The sequence below is a fragment of the Coturnix japonica genome, chromosome 6 (genome assembly GCF_001577835.2).
Source record: "Coturnix japonica isolate 7356 chromosome 6, Coturnix japonica 2.1, whole genome shotgun sequence".
Lineage (NCBI taxonomy): Eukaryota > Metazoa > Chordata > Aves > Galliformes > Phasianidae > Coturnix > Coturnix japonica.
In genome coordinates, this window is record NC_029521.1 from 15,736,977 (window position 1) to 15,757,724 (window position 20,748).

At 42.2% G+C, this 20,748-nt stretch overlaps 1 protein-coding gene across 8 annotated transcripts in view; it reads right to left on the reverse strand.

Moving 5' to 3' along the window:
- The window catches only part of ARHGAP22 (Rho GTPase activating protein 22), a 118,384-nt gene that overhangs the window by 9,410 nt on the left and 88,226 nt on the right, over nucleotides 1-20,748 (reverse strand). For 6 of the 8 annotated variants that reach the window (XM_032445609.1, XM_032445610.1, XM_015866665.2 and 3 more), the window contains 3 exons: nucleotides 8,984-9,191; nucleotides 5,599-5,731; nucleotides 546-619 (listed from right to left, as the gene is read on the reverse strand). In XM_032445609.1, coding sequence (XP_032301500.1) covers nucleotides 546-619; nucleotides 5,599-5,731; nucleotides 8,984-9,191 — 415 coding nt within the window. Of the gene's footprint in view, nucleotides 1-545; nucleotides 620-5,598; nucleotides 5,732-8,983; nucleotides 9,192-14,084; nucleotides 14,952-20,748 lie in introns of those variants that run through there. The other 2 variants (XM_032445613.1, XM_015866669.2) reach the window with 2 other exon arrangements.

Sequence of the window (20,748 nt, forward strand, 5' to 3'; positions counted from 1 at the left end):
CTGTCTGTTGCAGATGTGGCCTTTAACACAGAGATCACAACATGACAAAATGAATTAGTTTGTATTTAAGCTAAGAGTCTGTTCTAGCTCCAGGATAATTCCTTCCTCCCCACTCCAAACTGGCACACTCAAAAGAGAGACAAAAGGAGAAAATGCTGCAGAATCCCTGGCTCTCCAAGCCACTCCCAACCCCACTTCCAAATCAGAGCTGAGGCCTGACTGGCCATTATGACTCTATCTGCTACTCAGCTTGTGTTACAAATCCTCCAGCTGTGCATTGCCTGAACTACTGCCTTTCTTTGTTGGTCTTTAAGTGCTTCTGAAGCAAACAGTACAACACAGCAGCATCACTAACACCTGCTGCCAAGGCTGTGGGTGACAGCAATTTGCTTGGCTGCATATCCACCTCCACACACTTTAAAGGAGCAGTAAGTTATGTGTAAGTGATGTCTGAATATTCAAACTTTCAGAGTAAATTATTTGTATATAAGATTGAACCTCACAAAATGCAGTGACTTTTCCAAGTGTTAATTAATTTCACTTACTTGCATATGTATTTCAGGAGGTTGTAGTTGGCCTGGGGCAAGTTCTTCACCTGCTTAACCAGTTCCTGAGTACCCTGAGGGACAAGAAAAAGCAAGAAAGGAGAACTATTAATATAATGATGAAAAGCAGACATGACTCTCTTTCAGTGCTATAAAATCCTCTTTCCAGAGTCAAACCCGTGAGTCAACAAATGATAGCACAAGAAAGTTTTGTGGACAGTATCATCCTTTATTGTTCCTTGCCTCTCAGGTAGACACACTGGTCCCAGTAAGTGAGATCCACTACACACCATATATTGACACTAGACAGAGTGAGAAAACAGCTCCCTCTAGGAGTGCTGCTGGCCCAGCAAGCACAGGTGCCCACCCAGAGGAGCATAATTACTGGGATCTTTCCCCAGGCCCCAAAAACAAACAAACACGCACATTTTTTCCTTATAATTCTAAAACATAGAGGAAGAAAATAACCCAAGAAATAGCTGGGCTGTCCAACTACAGCAAAAGGAAAACCACCCACTCTGCAAACCACCAAGTCAGCATGCTTATTTCCCCAGACACCAAGAAAAGCTTTTGTCCAAGAGAAAAATGCTGCAGAATTCCTGAAGTCAGCTCATGGACTGAAATACTGAAAACTCCACATCCAGAACTTGATTCAGTTTTCTAAATCAGTGTGAATCCTGTTGTAAGCTGTAATGGTTTAATGTCAAAACCTTTATCTAGGGAAGGCTGCTGGTCTTCAGTCTGCTCACAGGTATAAAAGTGGACCAGCAAATATGCCTTTCCAGCACCCTGCCTATTCAAAACTTATGATGCACTGAGTGTACCATAAACACAGTGCAGTAATGCCAAACTGAGCAGAGAATTTTTCTTTAAGAAGCTGACAACATTCCAGTTCAGATACCTCCTTTTTAATTACTTCCATTTGCAGTCATTCTGAGCTGTGACATACTTCCTCTTAAACTTTCTGTCTTTACATTAAAATGTAAGATGAGAGATCTGCCTGACAAATGACTTAAAACCCTGAAGCTACTTAAATCATCTCATGAAAATCTCTGACTCAGAAGGCTACTGTCCTGCTGCAATCCTACCATCATTTACTCTTTCCTTTCAATGCTGCAGTTACCCTGGAGGTTTGCTCATTTTCTGAGACAACCATTCCTGCGTGAAGATAGATACCCAGACACATCTGTGAAGAGTGATAGCTGTTAACTACTGAGGGAGGACTGCTAGAGAAGTTTCAGAATAGCTGCATTTGGACATTCATCTCCAGCACTCCTCCATTTTGTAATGGATGTCAGGGAAGGGATTCTGTTGGGCAGCCACCTGCAAGATCTTCATGACTCCTTTGCTCCAGATAAGTCAGAAAGATCCATAAAGCAGTGAGAATTCCAGCCTCCACCCTCAATGTCCTGTAAGAAATTTTTTCTTCTGAATTTGTCAGAAAACAAACAAAGAGTCCAATTAATAAAAAACCTGAATTTTTAAAAAGAGCTCTTAAAAGCAGAAAGGCTTTTTAATCCCCACAGGTAAAAATCATGCCAGTTAACAGTGACAACAATGGAGACTCCAATAAGAGAGCGGTCTCTTGAACATCTCAAACCTCTTCCTTGAACTTCTGAAAACATCTGAATGAAGGAAAGCTGCTATTGATATGAAGGTTAAAGTCAGTTTTTTGGGTCACCCAGCTTTCAAGTGAGGTGTTTGAACTAGATACAGTTGAGCTAACAAAACTCTCTTTTGACTTTGCACTGCAACCCAATTTATTTCAAACACAGAATTCAAAATGACATTTGGCACAGTGTTTCAAGTGCTCTGAATTAAAGTATCACGGCTTCACTGGATGCAAGAGAGGGCTTTGTAACAGAACATTCAGGCAGCTGGAAGCGTGATCTAAAGGTACAATCCTTATCTGAAAAAATAAAAGGTTGTAGATATTTATCATCCGTGTTCTGTCGCAAGGAATCACAAACATGGGATTACAATGAGAGGTTCTTTTGGATTCACTGTGATACAAACACTTGTCATGTTTTAAAAATAGAAAAGAAAGAAAGCTTCCAAATTTGTGCCCACCAACCTGACCACAGATGCCATAAAGCTGAGGTGGTGAAATCACAGTACAAGTAATAAGGAAAACAGTGACCTAGAAACTGCTACAGTGTTACCAACCAACACAGTACAGGTCCTGGCGTATGGCAGCAGACAAGCAAGCAGTAGAGGCACTGTGCTGCCATTCACCATGATGGTACTCTGCAATAATAACTCTTAACTCCTTAAAAAATGCTGCCTTATTTACCACACGTACATGCTTTTCCAAGGAGGGGCCCTATAACCAAGGATTTTCCAATGTGTATGAGAGATCAGCACTAACAGGGCTAGTTTTGGTCTAGATGGTCTGGAAGAACTAGCAGCACTTTAAACGTTCACCCAAATTCAGTTCCTTCTAAAGTCCCAAAGCCAGGGGCTTAATCCACTGAACTACAGAGGACATCTAAAACACTGCCACATCAGCTCAAACTCAAGTGAGTTTTTTATTATTTGAAGATCCTTCATTTATTCTTAAATTCCCTCCTCACAACCAACTGGGATCAGAATCCTATCTTTTTTATTATTATTATTATTATTATTATTATTATTATTATTATTATTATTATTATTATTATTATTAATTTTTAAAGCTGCAGTGCTGCTGAGATACCTGAAGGCCTCAGCACAGCTCAAAGGCTTCGTGTTTCTGTTTGCATTCCAGCACCAGAGTTAAGTTGGGTGATGAACAAACATGAGCAGCAATGAATGAAAAATGGAAGCTTGGGACAACGCTAGGGTATTTTTTTGATGCAAAAAGAGATTAGGCCAAGCTAAGGTCATAACAGTTCCTATCTACGTTCGCAGCACAGCAGTATGAGGTGCCAACTCTTTTATCTGAATTGCTATTTTGCTTCAAGTAATTCTGGTTTTATGGGGGCGGGGAGGGGAGTTATCATAACTGAGTGTAAATGTCTCATTCAAAACTTGCGTATGAAAAATAAGAATAAAATATTCCTTCAAACAATGGTTTGAATTTTGTTTCAAGGTATATAATTATATTTATTTATTTATTTATTTATTTATTTTCAAAATGAAACATTTGACTTTGAAATTCTCTGAATTTCAATGAAACCACACTTTTTGGCAGGGGGACTTTCCATGTGGGAGGCAAGGCAAGCCCTACAGGCGGGTATGACTCTGTGCTCCCTCTGCTCCACGTGCTACCATGCACGTACAGCCTCTCCACCTCTGGTGAGTGAGCTCCACCTTTCCAAAAAAAAGTAAACAGCCCTTGTTGAGGTTCCAGATTTTCCTGACCAAAGGAATGGTTGTTTACTGCTGCTATTTTAATGAGACAACTTTGTGCTATCAGAAGTACTGTATTTTCTAAGCTTTCATTTCAGCTATCTTGTCCTCTTCATCTCCTTTCTAATCCAAAGAGAACAATGCTTTCACTACAACTCATTTCAGCCTGGCCTTGCTCCCATAAAACTAACACAGATGCTGCTTCCCAAACTGCTGCAACCTGTGTAGGCAAAATCAGGCAAACTACAAAACGACATCATTAATAAGCTGAGCAATGCTATACAATTATGTTTGCCCAACTTGGCACTGCCTATACTCTTGTGCAATAGTGCTTAATGGATTCAAAACTTCCCAGTCTGCACTTTGTATGACCAAAATGAAACCAGCTCCACTGCCTTAGGAATGCTGCTGTTTCTCACGAGATCAGCCTTTCTGCTGTCTGTAACATTGCACCCTGCAGCAATGACTGCATTGGCTGTTAATGTATGAGCAAGTTTTGGAGCCAGCAGGCACACACATGCACCATTTAAGAGACAACACTAGCACACTGACACACTGATGTGTCTGTGTCCGGGACACAAATGCGTATCAGTGCTCGGTGTTATACTGTATCATGCACAGATACCACAGATAATTGCTTTCTCAGAGCTGGCTAAAGAATGGATCGTGTGTGTAAAGATAGTACCAAACTTGCCTTCTGCCCTTAAAAAAACCCTTATATCATCAGATATTCTGCATTTGGAGCATGCAAACAAGCATCTTCTTATGGGCATCATCAAGGACTCAATCTTCCCAAAGCCACTTCAACTAAAGGTGAACCAGGCTCTCAGCAAAGAACAGCTGTTACAGTCCCCACCAGAGTCAGAGATGCAAGAATACCCTCGAGGCCACACACAGAAAAGGACAGAAAAGAACTGTGGCTGTGACTTACAAGCCCTCAGGCCTTCGCTTCTTTAGATGACATCAGTAATAAGGCTTACAACTCTAAACCTCACTTTAGAAGGAAGCACAGTTCCACCCACATTAGACCAGATTCAACGTGCCCTTGCAGTCAGCAAAGAGCTCAGACATCGCCACACAGGGAGCAATATGGATAGAACAGATCAATCAATCATATTGTAAATTATCCTTGCAAGAGCTGAATCACAGTTTCCACAATTGCCACAGACTTGAGGTTTCTCTGAAACCAAATGGAAGAAGTGAAGGTTCTGGAAATGTATTCATAACTTTACTTCCCCCATTTTAGGATAGTTTTGTACTGTGTCATTTTATAGCGTCTGTCCTCTAAGAAATACAAAGACCATCACACCAATCAACATCTCATTCAACAACTCTGGAAGGCAGAATATGTTGTTCCCATATACAACATTGAAAACACAGAAACAGAGAGTGACTTCATAAAACTTTCTAATGATCCAACAAACAAGGCTGGAAAAGGAACCCAGATCTCACACCTCACACCTCTTACTGACTATGCTATAGAACAGCACTGCTCAGATGAGAGAAGCACCAGGCTACAAGACTGACTTCAAAATAGCTCCTGCTTAGAGCAGGAGCCCATGATACTGCCAGTTCAAAGCCTCAGGAAAATTCAGGGGAAGGTTCCCAGGATCTTTACTGATTTCAAATTAGGACTGAAGAGTGATGGGAAGGAAGCTGTACTGTACTGGGTCTTGGGAAAAGCTCTCAAGGTAGAAGGAGGCAGATTAGAATGACCACTGACCTCTCCCTCATCTTTTGAGAGTAGCTGTCCACAAGAAAGAAAGTCTTCGTATTTGGCAAAGGGGATGACAGGCTCTGGCAGCTCTCGGAGGTAAAGCTTCAGGAGGGACGCCACAGTGTGAACATCCGTGTTGCTGCAATACAGAAGAAGGAAGGAAATTTAGAAACCCACGCTACCTAAAGCCTGATGTCTTCACACAGGGTGGACTAAAGTCCCTCTTAGGGACAAGGTAAGTATGCAAAGTACCTGGGCAGCAGGAAAATCTCCCCTCTGTCAAAATAAGAATGCATCTCAAGCAGCATGGGCAGTAAAGGGATGCTCCTGCTTAAGGTAGGGTGGTGCTGGGGTTCCTCAGTCAGTGTGGTCAGGTGGGTGTGCAATGCAGAACACAACGATCACACAGTGATGACAACAAATCTCTGCATTATCGTGCAATCAAACAATCTCTTATCCTCAAACTGAATCCTTCTACCTGATGCTTTTCTATTGCACGGGATTCTTTTTCCTCTTCCCTATCCTTTACTTTCAATTAGGGGTTGAGGTATCAAATGCCACGATGAAGATACACCTGTTCTTCACTTCACATTACCTATCCAATTTCTGGTTTGTGACAGTGCCTCTTTCCAAGTTTCCTGCTGTACAGCTCTGTTTATGTTTGCAAATGTTAGAAATCTGAATCTGTCACCAGCTACCCACTTCCCACCACTGCCCTGACAGTCTTTAGAGAATTCTGAGAAAAATACACCAGTAAACAACAGAGCCTCAAATTCTCACTTCTTTAGAAGCCAAATCTCTTCTCTCTAGGATGTTTTTAAACAGTGTTTTGAAGTGTAATAAACTCTACCAAATATTTTGCAGCTGCAGGAGACCAGTGCAAGGACATAAAACACAGGGACTTGCACTTCTATTTTCATTCTGTTCTGATAAGAGCACTGGATTCAATTCTCTTGAGGAACCTCCATCCCCATTATTTTACTGAAGCTTGCCAATAATTTTCAAACTGTTGGGAAAGGAGAAAAATACACAGGCATGCAGACTGACTGATATTATAAACACAACTGTTAAACTTCAGAATGTTTTTTTTGAAAATTGGAAAAATTAGCAGCGGGAGCTGCCAGTAGTTTAATAAGTACCAATATTTGACCATTTGCTACTAATTTTGCTACTTAACTCTATCACATTTGGGAACATCAGTGTTTTCTTCAGTTGATTACAAATACTTTACAAATGAGGTCAATAACCCTAATTCTTTTGGTATGAAGTTTCAGGCATGAATGGTGGATATGATCATACTCAGCAGCAGAGCCCACATTACAACTTCAGGTCCATTGGCTGGAGTTTATTGTTACACCAGCAAGGCCTGGTGAAATCCAGCCAACATGTCAGCGATGTGGATATGCGATAGGAGCAGGCTGCTGAAGGTGTTTCCAGCTGCAACACCTGGCCTTTCATTAAATACCTACATATGCATTTGAAACTCAAACTGAAAACCCAAGCCGTTTAAAAGTAAATATTTTAAGTATCAATCACCAGAGATCTATCATGGGGTAAGCAGACTCTAGCATTTGGAAGATGAAGCAACGTTGAGTTCATGGCAGACTCAAACTGCACTGTCTGCAACCAGAAAGAAGAAGAAAAAAGAAAAATAAAAGGTATTCCTTCACTACACCTGATTTGGGAACAAGAATATGGATATCACATCTGCAGAACATATTTGCTGCTGCTTAGTTATTCTAGGCCATATATGGACAGTTACCCTAAGAGAATTATGCTTGCTAGGAGGAGAAGTCTTTCACTCAGCTATGGTGGAATTATGTCTCCCTTTCTGTGAATGCTGATACAAAGGATCAGAGAGCAGGGCCTGCAACTAGCAGTGGTCACAGTGGCTCCAAGGGGAAGCTGTGGCGGAAAGGCAACAGCTGAGGAACCCTCAACAGTCATACTGCTCAGATGCTACCAGGCTTGCCTCCTCCAATTCTATGCTGAAAATTGAGCTGTTGCATTTCAGATCAACTGCCCAAATGACAGGTATCCCTTCATGGAGATCTTCATTTGCTGATCTATTCACTGCAAAGTCACTGATCTATGCACTGCAAATGCCTATGAAAATAAAGCTGCCTCCTGCTTTCAATATGCTGGGAGGAGGCTTGTCTTCTGACAATTAAGTTAGAATAGATTAGAAAGAAGAAGGTAAGACAAGAAAGTGAAACTGTTGGTCCTAATTAATTCCATCTGTAGATACACCTATTCCACAATAAGTGTTTTCCAGAACAACTCTGTTCACTTCCACATGAATTTAGGCAATTCTAACTCTGAACCAGAGCATCCAGATGTTTAGTTAAAATAAATAAAAAAAACAGATAGATAAAATTAAGAAAAGATGAAGTGAGACAGTTTAAGAGTTTCAACTATTTTTTTTCCCATTTCTTAACACTTCCATTTAGGGAGCAAATACAGACTGTGGTTAAGAATCAAAGAAAGAAGGATGGGTGGCCTGGGAAGCAGAAAGGAGGGAAGAATTAGAAGAATGTTCACAATAAACTCAAAGGATATTATTCCCAGGATGAGTGCAAACCCAATGCTATCATTCAGGAGAGCAATGCTACTTCCTGCAGCAATAGGCTGGTACAGTATCAGCAATGTCAAGACTGGCTGCAGATCCAGAGGAAAGTGATTTCATTTTCTGTACCACACAAGGAGTGATCGCATCAACATGGTTACGGAAGGAATTTAAATGGGAAACTGTCTTTTTTTTTTTGGAAACATTTGACTTAAGTTTTATGGAAAAATCAAAACAGAACATGGGTGTCCCTAAGATACATTCAGCTTTGAAATAAATGTTCCACCTGATGCTGAAATTCTTGACCAAAAAAGAATTCATTTTGCCCTAGAATTCTGTGATCAGAAAATACTTAAATACTTGGCTATGACATGCTGATCAACTCCATACATTATGTATAAAACAGCCAGGGAAAGATGTGTAAAATCTTGGTGATTATTCTGAAACCTGGTGACAAAGGAAGGTTAAGAGTTGAGGTATTTCCCCTGGGCAGATCACTATGGAGCAAGAGAGAAAAGCAGCATCTGAAAGAATTAAGATACTGCTGTCGTATGTATTTTTATGGTGGGATCCCGCCAACTGCTGAGTAGGCTGTACCCACATCTAGCAACAGCTTTCAAGATGTGCTTATGCTCAGCTCAGTTTCTCCCCCTGTTCAAGCACTGAACCAAATGTAGGCCTCAGCACTCAAAACCATGCAGGGGAAAGCTCCAACAACTCTATGAATGAAGAGAACATGTAATTAGGATAGCCACCACCAGGCTGCTCCTGCCAGACTTTACATGCCACAGGTAAAACAATCTGAATTTGATGTTGTCATCTTACCTGTCAAAGAGCGGCTTCTCTCCACAGTCAAAAGAATCCTGCAAATCTTTGACAAGGTTGGCTTGGCCAGGCATCCGAAAGAGTCCTTCCTCTGTAAGACCTCGCTCCCGAATAAAATCCACACACTGTTCTACCAGCAGTGGGGCTAACCGCTGGCCATACTTCCTCTCATACTGCACAGTGTCCTCCAATCGCTGTCCAAAGATCCCTGCCAAAAGAAAGCAGGAGAGACATTCAGGTTTTAGCTGCATCTCTTCATGAGCTACTGCTCAGGGTAAATAATGAGGAAATTATTTTGTATGGACTAGATGAACCTACACAAAGGTCCAGTTTTTAACAGACTAATAAAAGGGTTTCAAAAAACAAGCAGAATTACATGCCAAGTGTGTTTGATCTTTTTCTGCTTAAGGGTGCTTTAAAATACCTTTTGCCCTAAGATGGTACATACCTCAATATACTCAAGGAAAGTAGGGCTGAGATTATGCTTATAGTTATCTACAGCTGTGCTGAACCTGGATTAAGTAATTATGCTTCCACTGCATCTTCAGTCTTAAGAAAGCCAAAACAGAGGCATAGGACACAATGCTTTTTTACATATACCCATCACTCATACAGTTATTGCTTAGTAGTTTGCAGCTGTCCCACCTAAGGGTGGGACACTAGCACTCCCCCTGCAAGGGGATTGCCAGTATAACAGAATATAGTTGTCCATATCAAAACTGTTTTTGTGAGTGAAACTGCTCTCACTCTCCACCTACTGTAAGCTTTGGGTTTCTATTTATTTTCTGTTAATTAAAATTAACAAGTGAAAATTAGAAAAATAAAACACAGGTATGCAAAAAATTGTTGCTTTTCCTTCCAAAACATGTATTACTTCCTGCACCTTGGAAGTATAAGAAGAATCAGATACTCTAAAAGCAGGCTGGCCATAGGTATTTATTAGGTCGGACCTACTGCAGACATGTACCAGCAAGTATGAAGGCACTGGTTCACTCTTTGGTGAAACTGAAGTTCCTGGTCAATGCCAGTTGCTGAATGCCACTACTGAAGTCACATCTTTTTGTCAGTGCAGAAGAGACTCAGGCTGTGAGATCCAGAATTTCAGTCCCTGCCACAGGAGAGAACTTGATCTAAAAGGACAGCCTGTGAGCCATGCTCTGAAATCCTACTTGTAGCACCCTACAAGATACAGAGGAGTCAAGGAGGACAGCAAACAAATTAATCTCATCTTGGAGATTAGATATTTAGAAAGTGTGAGAATCCCAAGACTTACTGCATTTGAGACAAAAAGTTCTATTCAAAGAATGCTCAAAGCAACCGGTAACTTTACATTGATACCAAGTAGCCTTAGGTCAAGCACTTAGCACTCAGACATACAGATCTGAAAAAATAACATCAGCATCCAATACCAAAGTCACTCTGTTCACAAACAGCCGCCAAGTAGTGTTTTGGTTATTTTCAGGCTCTCTTTCCCTTCCTACTAATGAACATATTTCCATTTCTATTTTAGTGCTGTACTCATGGCAGGCTGATAACTCTTAGCAGAAGTTTCCTTGCCACCATTCACTATCCTCCAAGGGAGATCTCATACCAAATCCTATCTTCATTCTGAATTCAGTCCAACCCTCCTGAATCCTCAGTGAAATAAAATCTAGCAATGGTATTACTGTTAACTCCCTGAACCATCTAAGAAGGATCCTGAAGCCCATTTTCCATTCCCTGTGCATTTGTTATATGTCAGAAGACAAAAACCTTTCTTACACTCCAGCCTGTACAACTGCACTGAGTTGTCAGAGCTGGAGGGCCATGAAGAGTCTTGAAGGAAATTCCCTCCTTATCCTGGCAGGAGAGCATGCCCTGAAGTATGGGAGTGACTTATCTTTATCACTGTAAATATTGTTTCTCTTTCAAAGTAAAGGCTTTACTAGTTCTAGTTTCTAATCTGTTCACAAGTTTTCACTGAAATGTTCCTGAAATTATATTCTAGGATAAGGAATCTCTTCCTTGTTTTGTACAGGTTGCTTTGTAATATCATCAAGTAATTCCTGTTGCCATGATGAGGCAAAGCAAAGCAGCACAGCAGAACTGCTTGTATTTGGTGCTCAGCACCATCAAAGGGTTTCCAGGGCTCTTGCAGATGTGGAGTACCCAAGGAAGAACAATATTCTCAACCTAGTTTCTCCAGTAATATATGAATCCAGATCACAACTGAGAAAGTAAAGTCTCCAAGGCTTGCTCATCTTGGCCTCTGTAATACTTAACAATGGTATCACAGCACACAGAATAATCCATGCAAAAGGTACAGCGCAGAGCACTCCGCTAAGAAATCTGAGCAGGAACACACAGCTTCCCTAACCTCCTTTGTGCTATTCTGTTGGTGAACATTTCTCCCCCTTCCTCTGAACTGTATATTTGATCCTGGGCTACAGGCTGCCTTCAGTCAAAAGTCCTTCAGCTTTAAGAAGTTCAGCCCAGACCCCAACCTGTATATCTTCCAAAAGAAAAAAAAAAAAAAAATCACCAAAAAATGCTCCATATCTTATCATCAATCTCTGAGCCAGACTTCTTCCCATCAAACCCATTTATTTTCTCAAAAGAATATATGAAATTCACTCTTCTAGATGCGGGACACACGGGTGCAGGGAGGTCAGGCTATGTAGATGGCACAGCAATTAAAGAATAGCAACTTTGCTTTCCCAAATCTCCTCCTCCTTGCTGACTGACAGCCCTGCTTCCTTCTAAACAGCATGTCTACAGAAAGACCGGGAAATAGGCAAATGCTCTGCACTCCCCCTAGTATAACATATAGTTTGTACTTTTCCAAAAAGCCAATGCTCTGGTGTACTCGACTAATCCAGAGCAAGGACAGAGGTCATGTCAGACACACACGTGCAAGCATATGCACAGAACTACTGCATGTGTAATCTCTACTTGCAGTGCGAAGCTTTGCCTGCTTTTCCATAGTCTTGTCTGGCCTGCAGTCAGTGACATGCCCTCACAGTTTGGTCAGTTTTTGCTGAGGTGATGATAAAAGACCCTCAAGCCACTACCAGGATGAAAGACTTTTCCCAACCCAACTCTTTTGGCTGCCTCCCACCTTGGTTTGGCAGAACCATTCCAGCCCAACTCTAACTGCAAACCTATGTTTTCTCTTTCCTTCATCCTATAATTTTCCAGGGAAGTAAGTGTTAGAAAAGGTCCCCAAGGCACCTGCTGGGGGGCCTTAACAAAGTCTCCCCTTGGGAAAATTATCATTAGGGTTCTCACAACCATACCAGCATGGCACATGGCACATTCGCCTACTTCAGTCTCCTAGGGCTAAGCAGGGCAGACTGAGGAGGTGCTGTCCTGCTAGCTCTATAAATCATCTCACTTCAGCTAGGCCTCAGAAGGGCTTGTGAAACTTAGTTAAATGTGCCTGAAACCATCAGATAAGACAGTATTGCTGGTCTGGACAGGGGCTGCCCTGCTTTGCAAGGAAAAACTAATGTGGAACCAATTGCACACAGCCTCATCTGCTGGCTCCTCAAGGCACAGGCCTGGTTTTAATAACTGGGGCTATAGCTCAGACGGAACTTGGCAGTTCTTCACTTCATCTGATGAGCCTGCTGGAAGACATTAAAGTCTCTCTTCACTCAGAAGAAAGGAAGCCAGTGCCATCCGGTCACACTCCCAGACAGGGATAGGCTAGAAATAAAGCCAAAAGCTACTGGCAGCCCAAGAGTTAAAGTTCCTTGTTGTATCCTTATCTATAGCTGGGCCCTTTTGTTTGGTTTAAAAGCCGGGAGGGGGGGGGAGGAAAGCAGCATGGTTGGGACCACATCCTAAATTTCTGAAAGATTCAAGAGATATAAAAGAAAAAACGGGCTACAGAATTTCTTTCCTCTACTCCAACGAGCTGTCTCTGTTCTTTAAAGATTTAGGTGGCTCTTTGTGGAAAAAGCAAGCCAGGAATGATGTGCTAAGACACAGACAGTCTTTCTGTCCTGGCCTGAATAGCTCACCCACCAGCTCCAGGCATACAAAGCCTATACATTCAGCTATGCTGTCTGGACATGCTGTGGGCAGGAAAAATATATGCTCCCTACTTCATTTTTCCTCATCAGAGTTCTCATTTCAACGAAAATAAACTATAGAAAGTGATAATAAAGTCAGTGCTAGAATGGATTTTCTTTGCAGAGAGGTCTGAGGACTCCATACATGCTTAAAGAGGGAAAAGTCCAGGCACACCTGCATCAGCTGTAAGCACAGGTTAGTACACACACGCTAAAAGATGTACAGTAAGATAATCAGGCTCACACCTGGATGCTGCTATACAGCACATACACCCACGCATGCATGTGGTGCCTCACAGACAGTGGTTTGTGGATATAAAGATTGTGTACGTGCTCACCTGCACAGGTAAGCTTCTGCATTTACCTTCCCACACTCATGCTTAGGCTCCCATTTATCTGTCCCCTCTCACACATGAAAGCACTGAGAAAAAACCATGGGCAGACATTCAGAACGTTTGTGCTTTCCCAGCACAAAACACACACAAACCTGTAGCTCTTCCTGCCCTCCCCTAGCCTACCCAAGCTCACACGGTGTGAATTACTGAAAGCAGAGCTCCGTACCAGGCGCTGAAGCAGCCCCCCAAAAGATAGCTCCTACCAATGAACAGTCCAGGCAAAGCTTGCAAAAGCAGAGGAAAGAAATGGAAACAACAGATAATCAGGAAGCAACATAAATGTGACTAAATAACTTGCCCAAGGTCACACAAACCAGTCTGTGGCAGAGCCCAGCATCTTCTAACCTCAATCCCCACAAAGATCAGTCCCCATATAGTGGGACATGGGTGCTCTCATCCATGTATATCATTTAACTATTTCATGTGAAAATAAGCACAACTATTTCCCTGTGAACAACCCTCAAATGCTAGCTTGGCACCAAGTAGTATTTTTGGCCACAGCTTGGGTCCTTCCCACTCCTTCCCCTTTGTAAGGACAGCTGCTTTACTGAGATATTCAGCCTCTGACTTGAGTCTAAGCTCAAATATCTGCTTTTCATCCGGGAAAAGAAAACCATAACAAACCTAAACTCTGCAAAAATCATCTCATACCTCTCGTTCTTGTGCAGCACTCCGCTACATGACAGGCGCTGAGCTTCAAGCAGAAACCAGGCAGCGTCAGACAGCAGGAGCGGCAGAGAAAGAAAGTCCTGACTTCAGGCATCAGACACATTCTGAGCCCCAGCACTGGCAGCTTTCCATTCACCCAGCGCTCCAGAGTGGAGAGCAGCCGATCTGCCCTGGGAGATAATCGCAGCAGCACATCTGGTCTTAGCTCCACAACTCAGCATTAATTATGACTTGTGCAGAAAGCATTTGAAATATCCAATGAGATGCAGAGCTCCCCGGCTCGCTCAGCAAGAGGAAGGAGCAAGCAGAAAGACAGGCAGGTAGGGTCTTGCCCACCCTCGAAGCTGCCGCCAATGTAAACAGCACCTAAGTATGGGTCACAAGTTTTAACAAAGGCATCCCCCATCGGCTCTGTAATATATTCATGGTCTAATTGCTTGTCAGATCTATTCTAGATAGCTGAAAAAAGCTGAGCAACAGTCGCTGTCTGCATGCCACGCTCTGGATCCCTTCCTGATTGAGGCGGCGTTAGCTGTGCTACGGGCAGCTCGGTGTCCTGCTCTGGCCTTTGAGCTGCTCCCACAGCACCAGAAGCACAAACCTAATGCACCTATCCCCACTTCAGCACACTCTGGCGACATCTCCCAGCTCTTGAGGAAAGTCTGACATAACATAGTGCAGTTTTTTGTGGGGTGGTCTTGGTTTTTGTTTTGTTTTGGGCATGGGGGAGGGGGGTAGTCAAGAACAATGCCTGTCACACAATAATCAATAGTTACACTGAGGTCATCCCTTCATCCCCTCCACAAAATGCACACACATGACTGCAGACAGGCAGAAATCACTCCTCAGAACCTCCGCACCAATTGTCTGGAGAAATTCATGCATGCCCCTCTAGCATAAAAAAAACCCCATAAATATAAAAAAATTAAATTCCCTGTTTGCAGATGCTCATCTGCTCCAATAATTAAAATATCACATCTGTGGCCCCTCTAGAGACCGCAACTCATTTGGACTTCCTGGCTTACCACATGCTTAACTACACTGTGGCTCAGCTTAAATACATGTTAGAGAAGGCAATGACCCAGTGGTTGAACACTGAGATTTCAGTCACTGAGTCAGTGTCATTCCCACAGCTCAGGAAACCTGATATCACACTCTGTCTCTACATCCTCTGATTTGATCAAAAGCTCTCACTTTATGTAAAGGCAACACTGGGATCAAAAGCTCCAGTTCTTGAATAGCACAATAGTATGGCAATCCTTAGGTATTCAAGGTTTACCTTAAATAGAAATGTATTTCAAAGATAGATACTATAGCCCCAGACAAAACACTAGACAATTCTTAAAGTCCAGTAAAGGACATTCAGTAAGTGATGGGGATCCTTGAATAAAAGGTAGAAAGGAGATCTTGGGATGTTCTTCACCCTTTTATTGTCCTCTCTTCCTTTGTGGAGAACACTGAGGCTGCAGGTTAGGGAAAGTCTTTTGAATGGCTGAGACACCCATCAGGATTTCTGGCACTATTCCCTGGAATGGATGCCTCAAAACATGTCACATCTGCTAATAACATTACAGAGCCAGGAACTCAACATTTGGAATGAGAGCTCAGGAGACAGCAAATGCAGACCTTCATTCTTCCATTCCCTTCTCCATTTCTGTTTTCCGACTCACAAGAACAAGGAGGCATCCAATGAAATAGAAAGCAAGTTCAAAATGGATACTGTTGTAACCGAAGCATAATGAACATGTGAAATTCACAGGTCCTCTGCAGCCAAGAACACAGCATGACTCAAAGCACAGTTAGATATCAGCATGTCTTGTAGGAGTACCCTGAATTGTGTGAGAGATGACAAAAACAATGTAAACTGTTCTCCAAAGCAAGAGCAAAATACTGCAGTGGTGAGAGAAAAAGGCAAGATGCACACATGCTCACTCACATAAGCATCACAGCTGAAGCAGGAAATGGCAGCTGCTTCATTGCTCTTCCCTGTGTATGGTCACTGCAGCTACAGGTGTCCTGTGAGAAGGACCTGATGCTGTGCTGTGTGGCTACCATTCCATAATTATCATCTTATCGCCTTATATGAAAAAGCAGACGTGAGACAGCAGTTGTGGCCCTACAGCCCACAAAGCCAACCCTATCCTGGGCTGCACCAAAAGAAATATGACCAGCAGAGCTAGTGAGGTGATCCTGCCCCTCTGCTCTGTGTTGGTAAGGCCTCACCTGGAGTACTACATCCAGATATGGAATCCTCAGCAAAGGACAGACACAGAGCTGTTGGAGTGCATGCAGAGAAGGGCTACAGAAATGATCCAAGGGTTGGGACACCACCCCTAAGAGGACAGGCTGAAAGAACTGGGACCGTTTGCACTGAAGAAGAGAAGACTCCAGGGAGACCTGAAAGCAGCCTTACAGCCTCCTTTTAGATGTTTCTGAAAAAAAGACCGGGACAGACTCTTTAGCAGGGCCTGTTGTGATAGGACAAAGGGAAATTATTTTAAACTAAAAGAGGGGAGATTCAGACTGGATATAAGGAAAATGTTTTTTTTACACTAAGGGTAGTAAAGCACTGGTGATTCTGTGGTCCAGCCTCTACATGTCACTACAAGCCATCAGACTGGCTGGGAAGTTCACTACAGCTCAACCAACCTCTGAAAATCCAGGAATATCTTGGGGTTGGCATCTAACTTGGGTCAAATTCAGTTCTGAATATGGTTGCAACAGACAGAAATGGTGAACCTGCATGAACTCCAAAAATATTCCTCTCCATCTCTGACTGTGAACAAACTTGCTGGCTTGTACAGCTCTAGCAAGTGCCTATAGGGCGTGGGTTATTTTTAAACATTGGCTTACACATAGTGTTAACTAATATACAGATAGACTCAAGTGGATCTGTCTGAGAGAACTTTGATGAAGGGAATTATTTTGCCCATTTATACAAAAAAGATGAATTATATAAGTCAGAGCTGAAGTTCCTTAATTTTCAGCTAAGTTGAGCCTTATACGAATTCATTCCCTAGCCCAGGCAAAGATGGGCACTGCGCACCTCCCTGAACCTGCTGAAAGCTGGCAGTGAATCAGTTACAGGTGATTAGTCACAGGATTGAAGCAAGCAGAAAAGCCTCCAATAGTGCATCCTTTGTACAATGAATTTTCATTCTAGATTTTTCCCCTCTCCAAACACATGGAGAAGGTCTGCCCATGAACAAAATGACTCCCCTGCTCTGGGCTGGGGTCCCAACCTTCACTGATAAAATGAAATCTTTAAAGAATAAATAGGTTTCTGCTTACTGATAAGCCAGTCAGCCCTGGGTTGAAAGGTGTGCAAACAGCAGTGCTTGCCCTCATCTCACAACAAACTCGGCCTAACCTGTGCATGGTGTTCTCCCATCTCTTTAAAATATGTTGGGAAAGGAACTCACTGAGCAGCACTGTAAACTACCCTGCAGTGGACTCTGCCCAGTTTATACTCTAAACTGAGATTATAACTGTTTGCTCAGAGAGAAAAGATGATAAACAGATCTAAACATCACTCAAACACAACATTCTCAATCCACAGCCAAACCCCTGTTGTTTATTGGTCTATCACTCTCTAAACAAAGGCAAGAAGGATTTGGAGAACAAAACATCAAGAGCAACAAAAAGTGCCTTTTAGCAAGCAGTGATCTCAGAAAATGTGCCCCGAGAAACTTCTTTCTCCCACAGCATAAACACATCACTTACAGAGCTTTTTATTTACCAACTCCTGCACACACATGCCTACATTTAACAGATCACTTCCATAGACCTGTATGAAGCTGTCTGTAGAATGCATCTGACTGGTAGAACTTCCCTCCCAAATGTGCTGCTGCATGTTGATCTCCCCACTCCACTGAAGTTTTACAGAAATTCTGAGTGCTGGTAAGTACAGAATACTTGTGACAGTTTAATTACTGCCACTAGAAAAGGACTAGAACTCCAACTGTGGGTCCAAATGCAAGGATTGTGGAAGCTGCAGCCTTGCACTGGTCTTTGGTAAAGAATGAAATGAATCGCCCAGACTTCTGACCATTCTGGAACATGGCAGGGCCAGCATTCTAGATTCACCACTGAAATTTGTAATTACAGCCCCTTTTATACATTCAGAAAAGCTACCAAGCTTATACCCTCAAGACTTCCATATTTCAAACCTGAGAGACTGATATCCTAAGAACTATTGGTCACTGAAAAGAAGACCGGTTCAACACTGAATGTATGGGCAGATTATTCAAATCAAACTTCACAGTGAATACTTTAGTTAGCCTGTAACCTACAGTTGCAAAACTCACTGACAGGTAAATCTTACATGGAATCATATTATTGCTTCCTCCAATTCAACTAATGATAAAAACTATTAGTTAATTTCCACATGTTTACCTTTAGTTTCCACTACCCAACTAAAATTCTCATCTAATATAAAACATAAAATACACGTTTACCACTCAAGCATAAGGTCATGTTCTAAGCTCTAGTCACATCTGAACTCAATCAACTATACTTGGGGAGGGGACAGCATTTAGATCCAATTCATAAAAAAGATACAATATTACAGTAAATCTGCCAAACAGTTCTGGCAGAGGTCAAGGGATTAATGTTCACTTCCTTGAGCTCAGAACTTAGCAAGGGGAAACCGCAAGGCTGATTACCTGATGATGGAGAAGAAAAGAGGAGCAACTGGCAGGGAAATGGGGAAAGAAATAGAGGGTGCATTTCTTTGTTCTCAGCTCTTAAATGGTTAAAACTGCAACTTTTAAGGAGCAGAGTACCCTTCCCTTCAGTAAGCACAGATTCTCATAACACTCATCAAAGGAATAGCACAGAGAAATTAAAATACTTGCCTGCAAGCTGAGAAACACCACAGGAACATGATTGTCCCATTAATCATACACTGGAGGACGCGCAGTGAGAATCATTGGTGTTTTAAGCCTGTCAGTTTTCAGACATGAAGCACGAATCTACTGCTTACACAGACGCAACCTCACTGAGCAACTGGCAGTGCAACAGAAGGTACTGGTCAGACCAGGTGCTAAGACAGCAGCCACAACACAACAACTGCACAGCCACATTGAGCTCTCCATGGCACTTGCTAGCTGAGCAGGACAACAGTCTGCTATTGAAGAGAAAGAAGGCACAAGCACCACCATATTTTATCATAAGTAAAATTATTCTTAGCAATACAAGATATACATATGAAGTTAACAACTACATCCAGACATTTTTGTTTGATAGCCCAGGAGGACTTACCTTCTATGGACTTATATAATTCTATTTGGAATCCATTTATCACTTTAGTTTCCATACCTTGTGACAATGAGTTTCATAATGAATTCTGCACTGTATGAAAAACTTTTTTGCTTGTTTTAAACCTTCTGACTGTGCCCACTTCAAATCCTCCATAGTCTTGTCAGAGGTAATCTTTGTAAGAGGAATCTTCTCCAATATTCTTTTCAAAGGTTTTGGCTTTTCAGTTGTGCTTTCTTTTTTATTTATTTTTTCTTTAAGAGGCCCTAAATTTGGATATATTTTACATCTTATCAGTTATGCAATCACTGGAGTACAAGGTCCTTCCTGAGCAGAACTTGTATTAAAAGTTCCACCCTGATTTGCAAGGAAGGATTGCTTCTCTCAGCCTGCTGGCAACACAATTCTTAATGCAGAACATGATCCTGCTGGCTTTCACTGCCACAAGGGTGCATTGCTGGCTCATGTTCAACTTGTCATCCATCACCATCCCAGGTGCTTCTCTGAAAAGTTGCTTTCCAGCCAGTCAACCCAGAATGTGTTGTTGCCTGCAGTTATTCCTCCCTATGTGCAGGACTCTGTTGAACTTCATGATGTTTCTGTTCACTCCTTCCTCCATCCTGCTGAAGTACCTCTGAATGATGGGAAAACCATCTGATGTATAAATTCTTCCTCCCAGGAACAATCAGTAAGCTTTCTGAGAGTGCACTCTGTCCCATCATCCACATTATTAATGAAGATGTTAAACAGTGCTGGTCCAAGCGTCAGACCCCTGGGGTGCACCACTGATGACTTACTTGCCTACAGGCTGGACTTGGGGCTGCTGATTGCATTCCTAAGTATGCTGCTGTTCAGCCAGTTTCCAATACACTTCACTGTCCATGTATCTACTGTACTGTCCTTAAATGAGGATGTTACAGAGTACAAGTGTTAATATCCTTGCTGAAGTCAAGATAAACAATATTTGCTGCCTCTCCTTTATTCACCCAGCCAGACATTTCATCACAGAATGTAATCAGGTTGGTCAAGCATGAATTCCCCTTCATAAATCCATTTTGACTCTCACTCATTTTTTTTGATCTTAATATGTTTGGAAACAATTTCTAGGTTTATTTGCTCCATTATCTTTCCAGCAACAGAACTAAGGATGACTAGCCTGTAGTTCCCAGGTCCTCCTTGCTCTTACTGAAGATGGCAGTGGAACAACTGCATAACCTTTGTAAGATTACTGCCATCAGCCAGCTCCCATACTACTTGTGGATGCAGCTCATTAGCTCTGACTTGCATACACTCATTTTCTTTAAGAGTTCCCTAACCTGATTATTTGCTACCGAGGAAGGAACTTCATTGTTCAAGACTGTCCCACTGGGTTCAGGGACTGGGGACT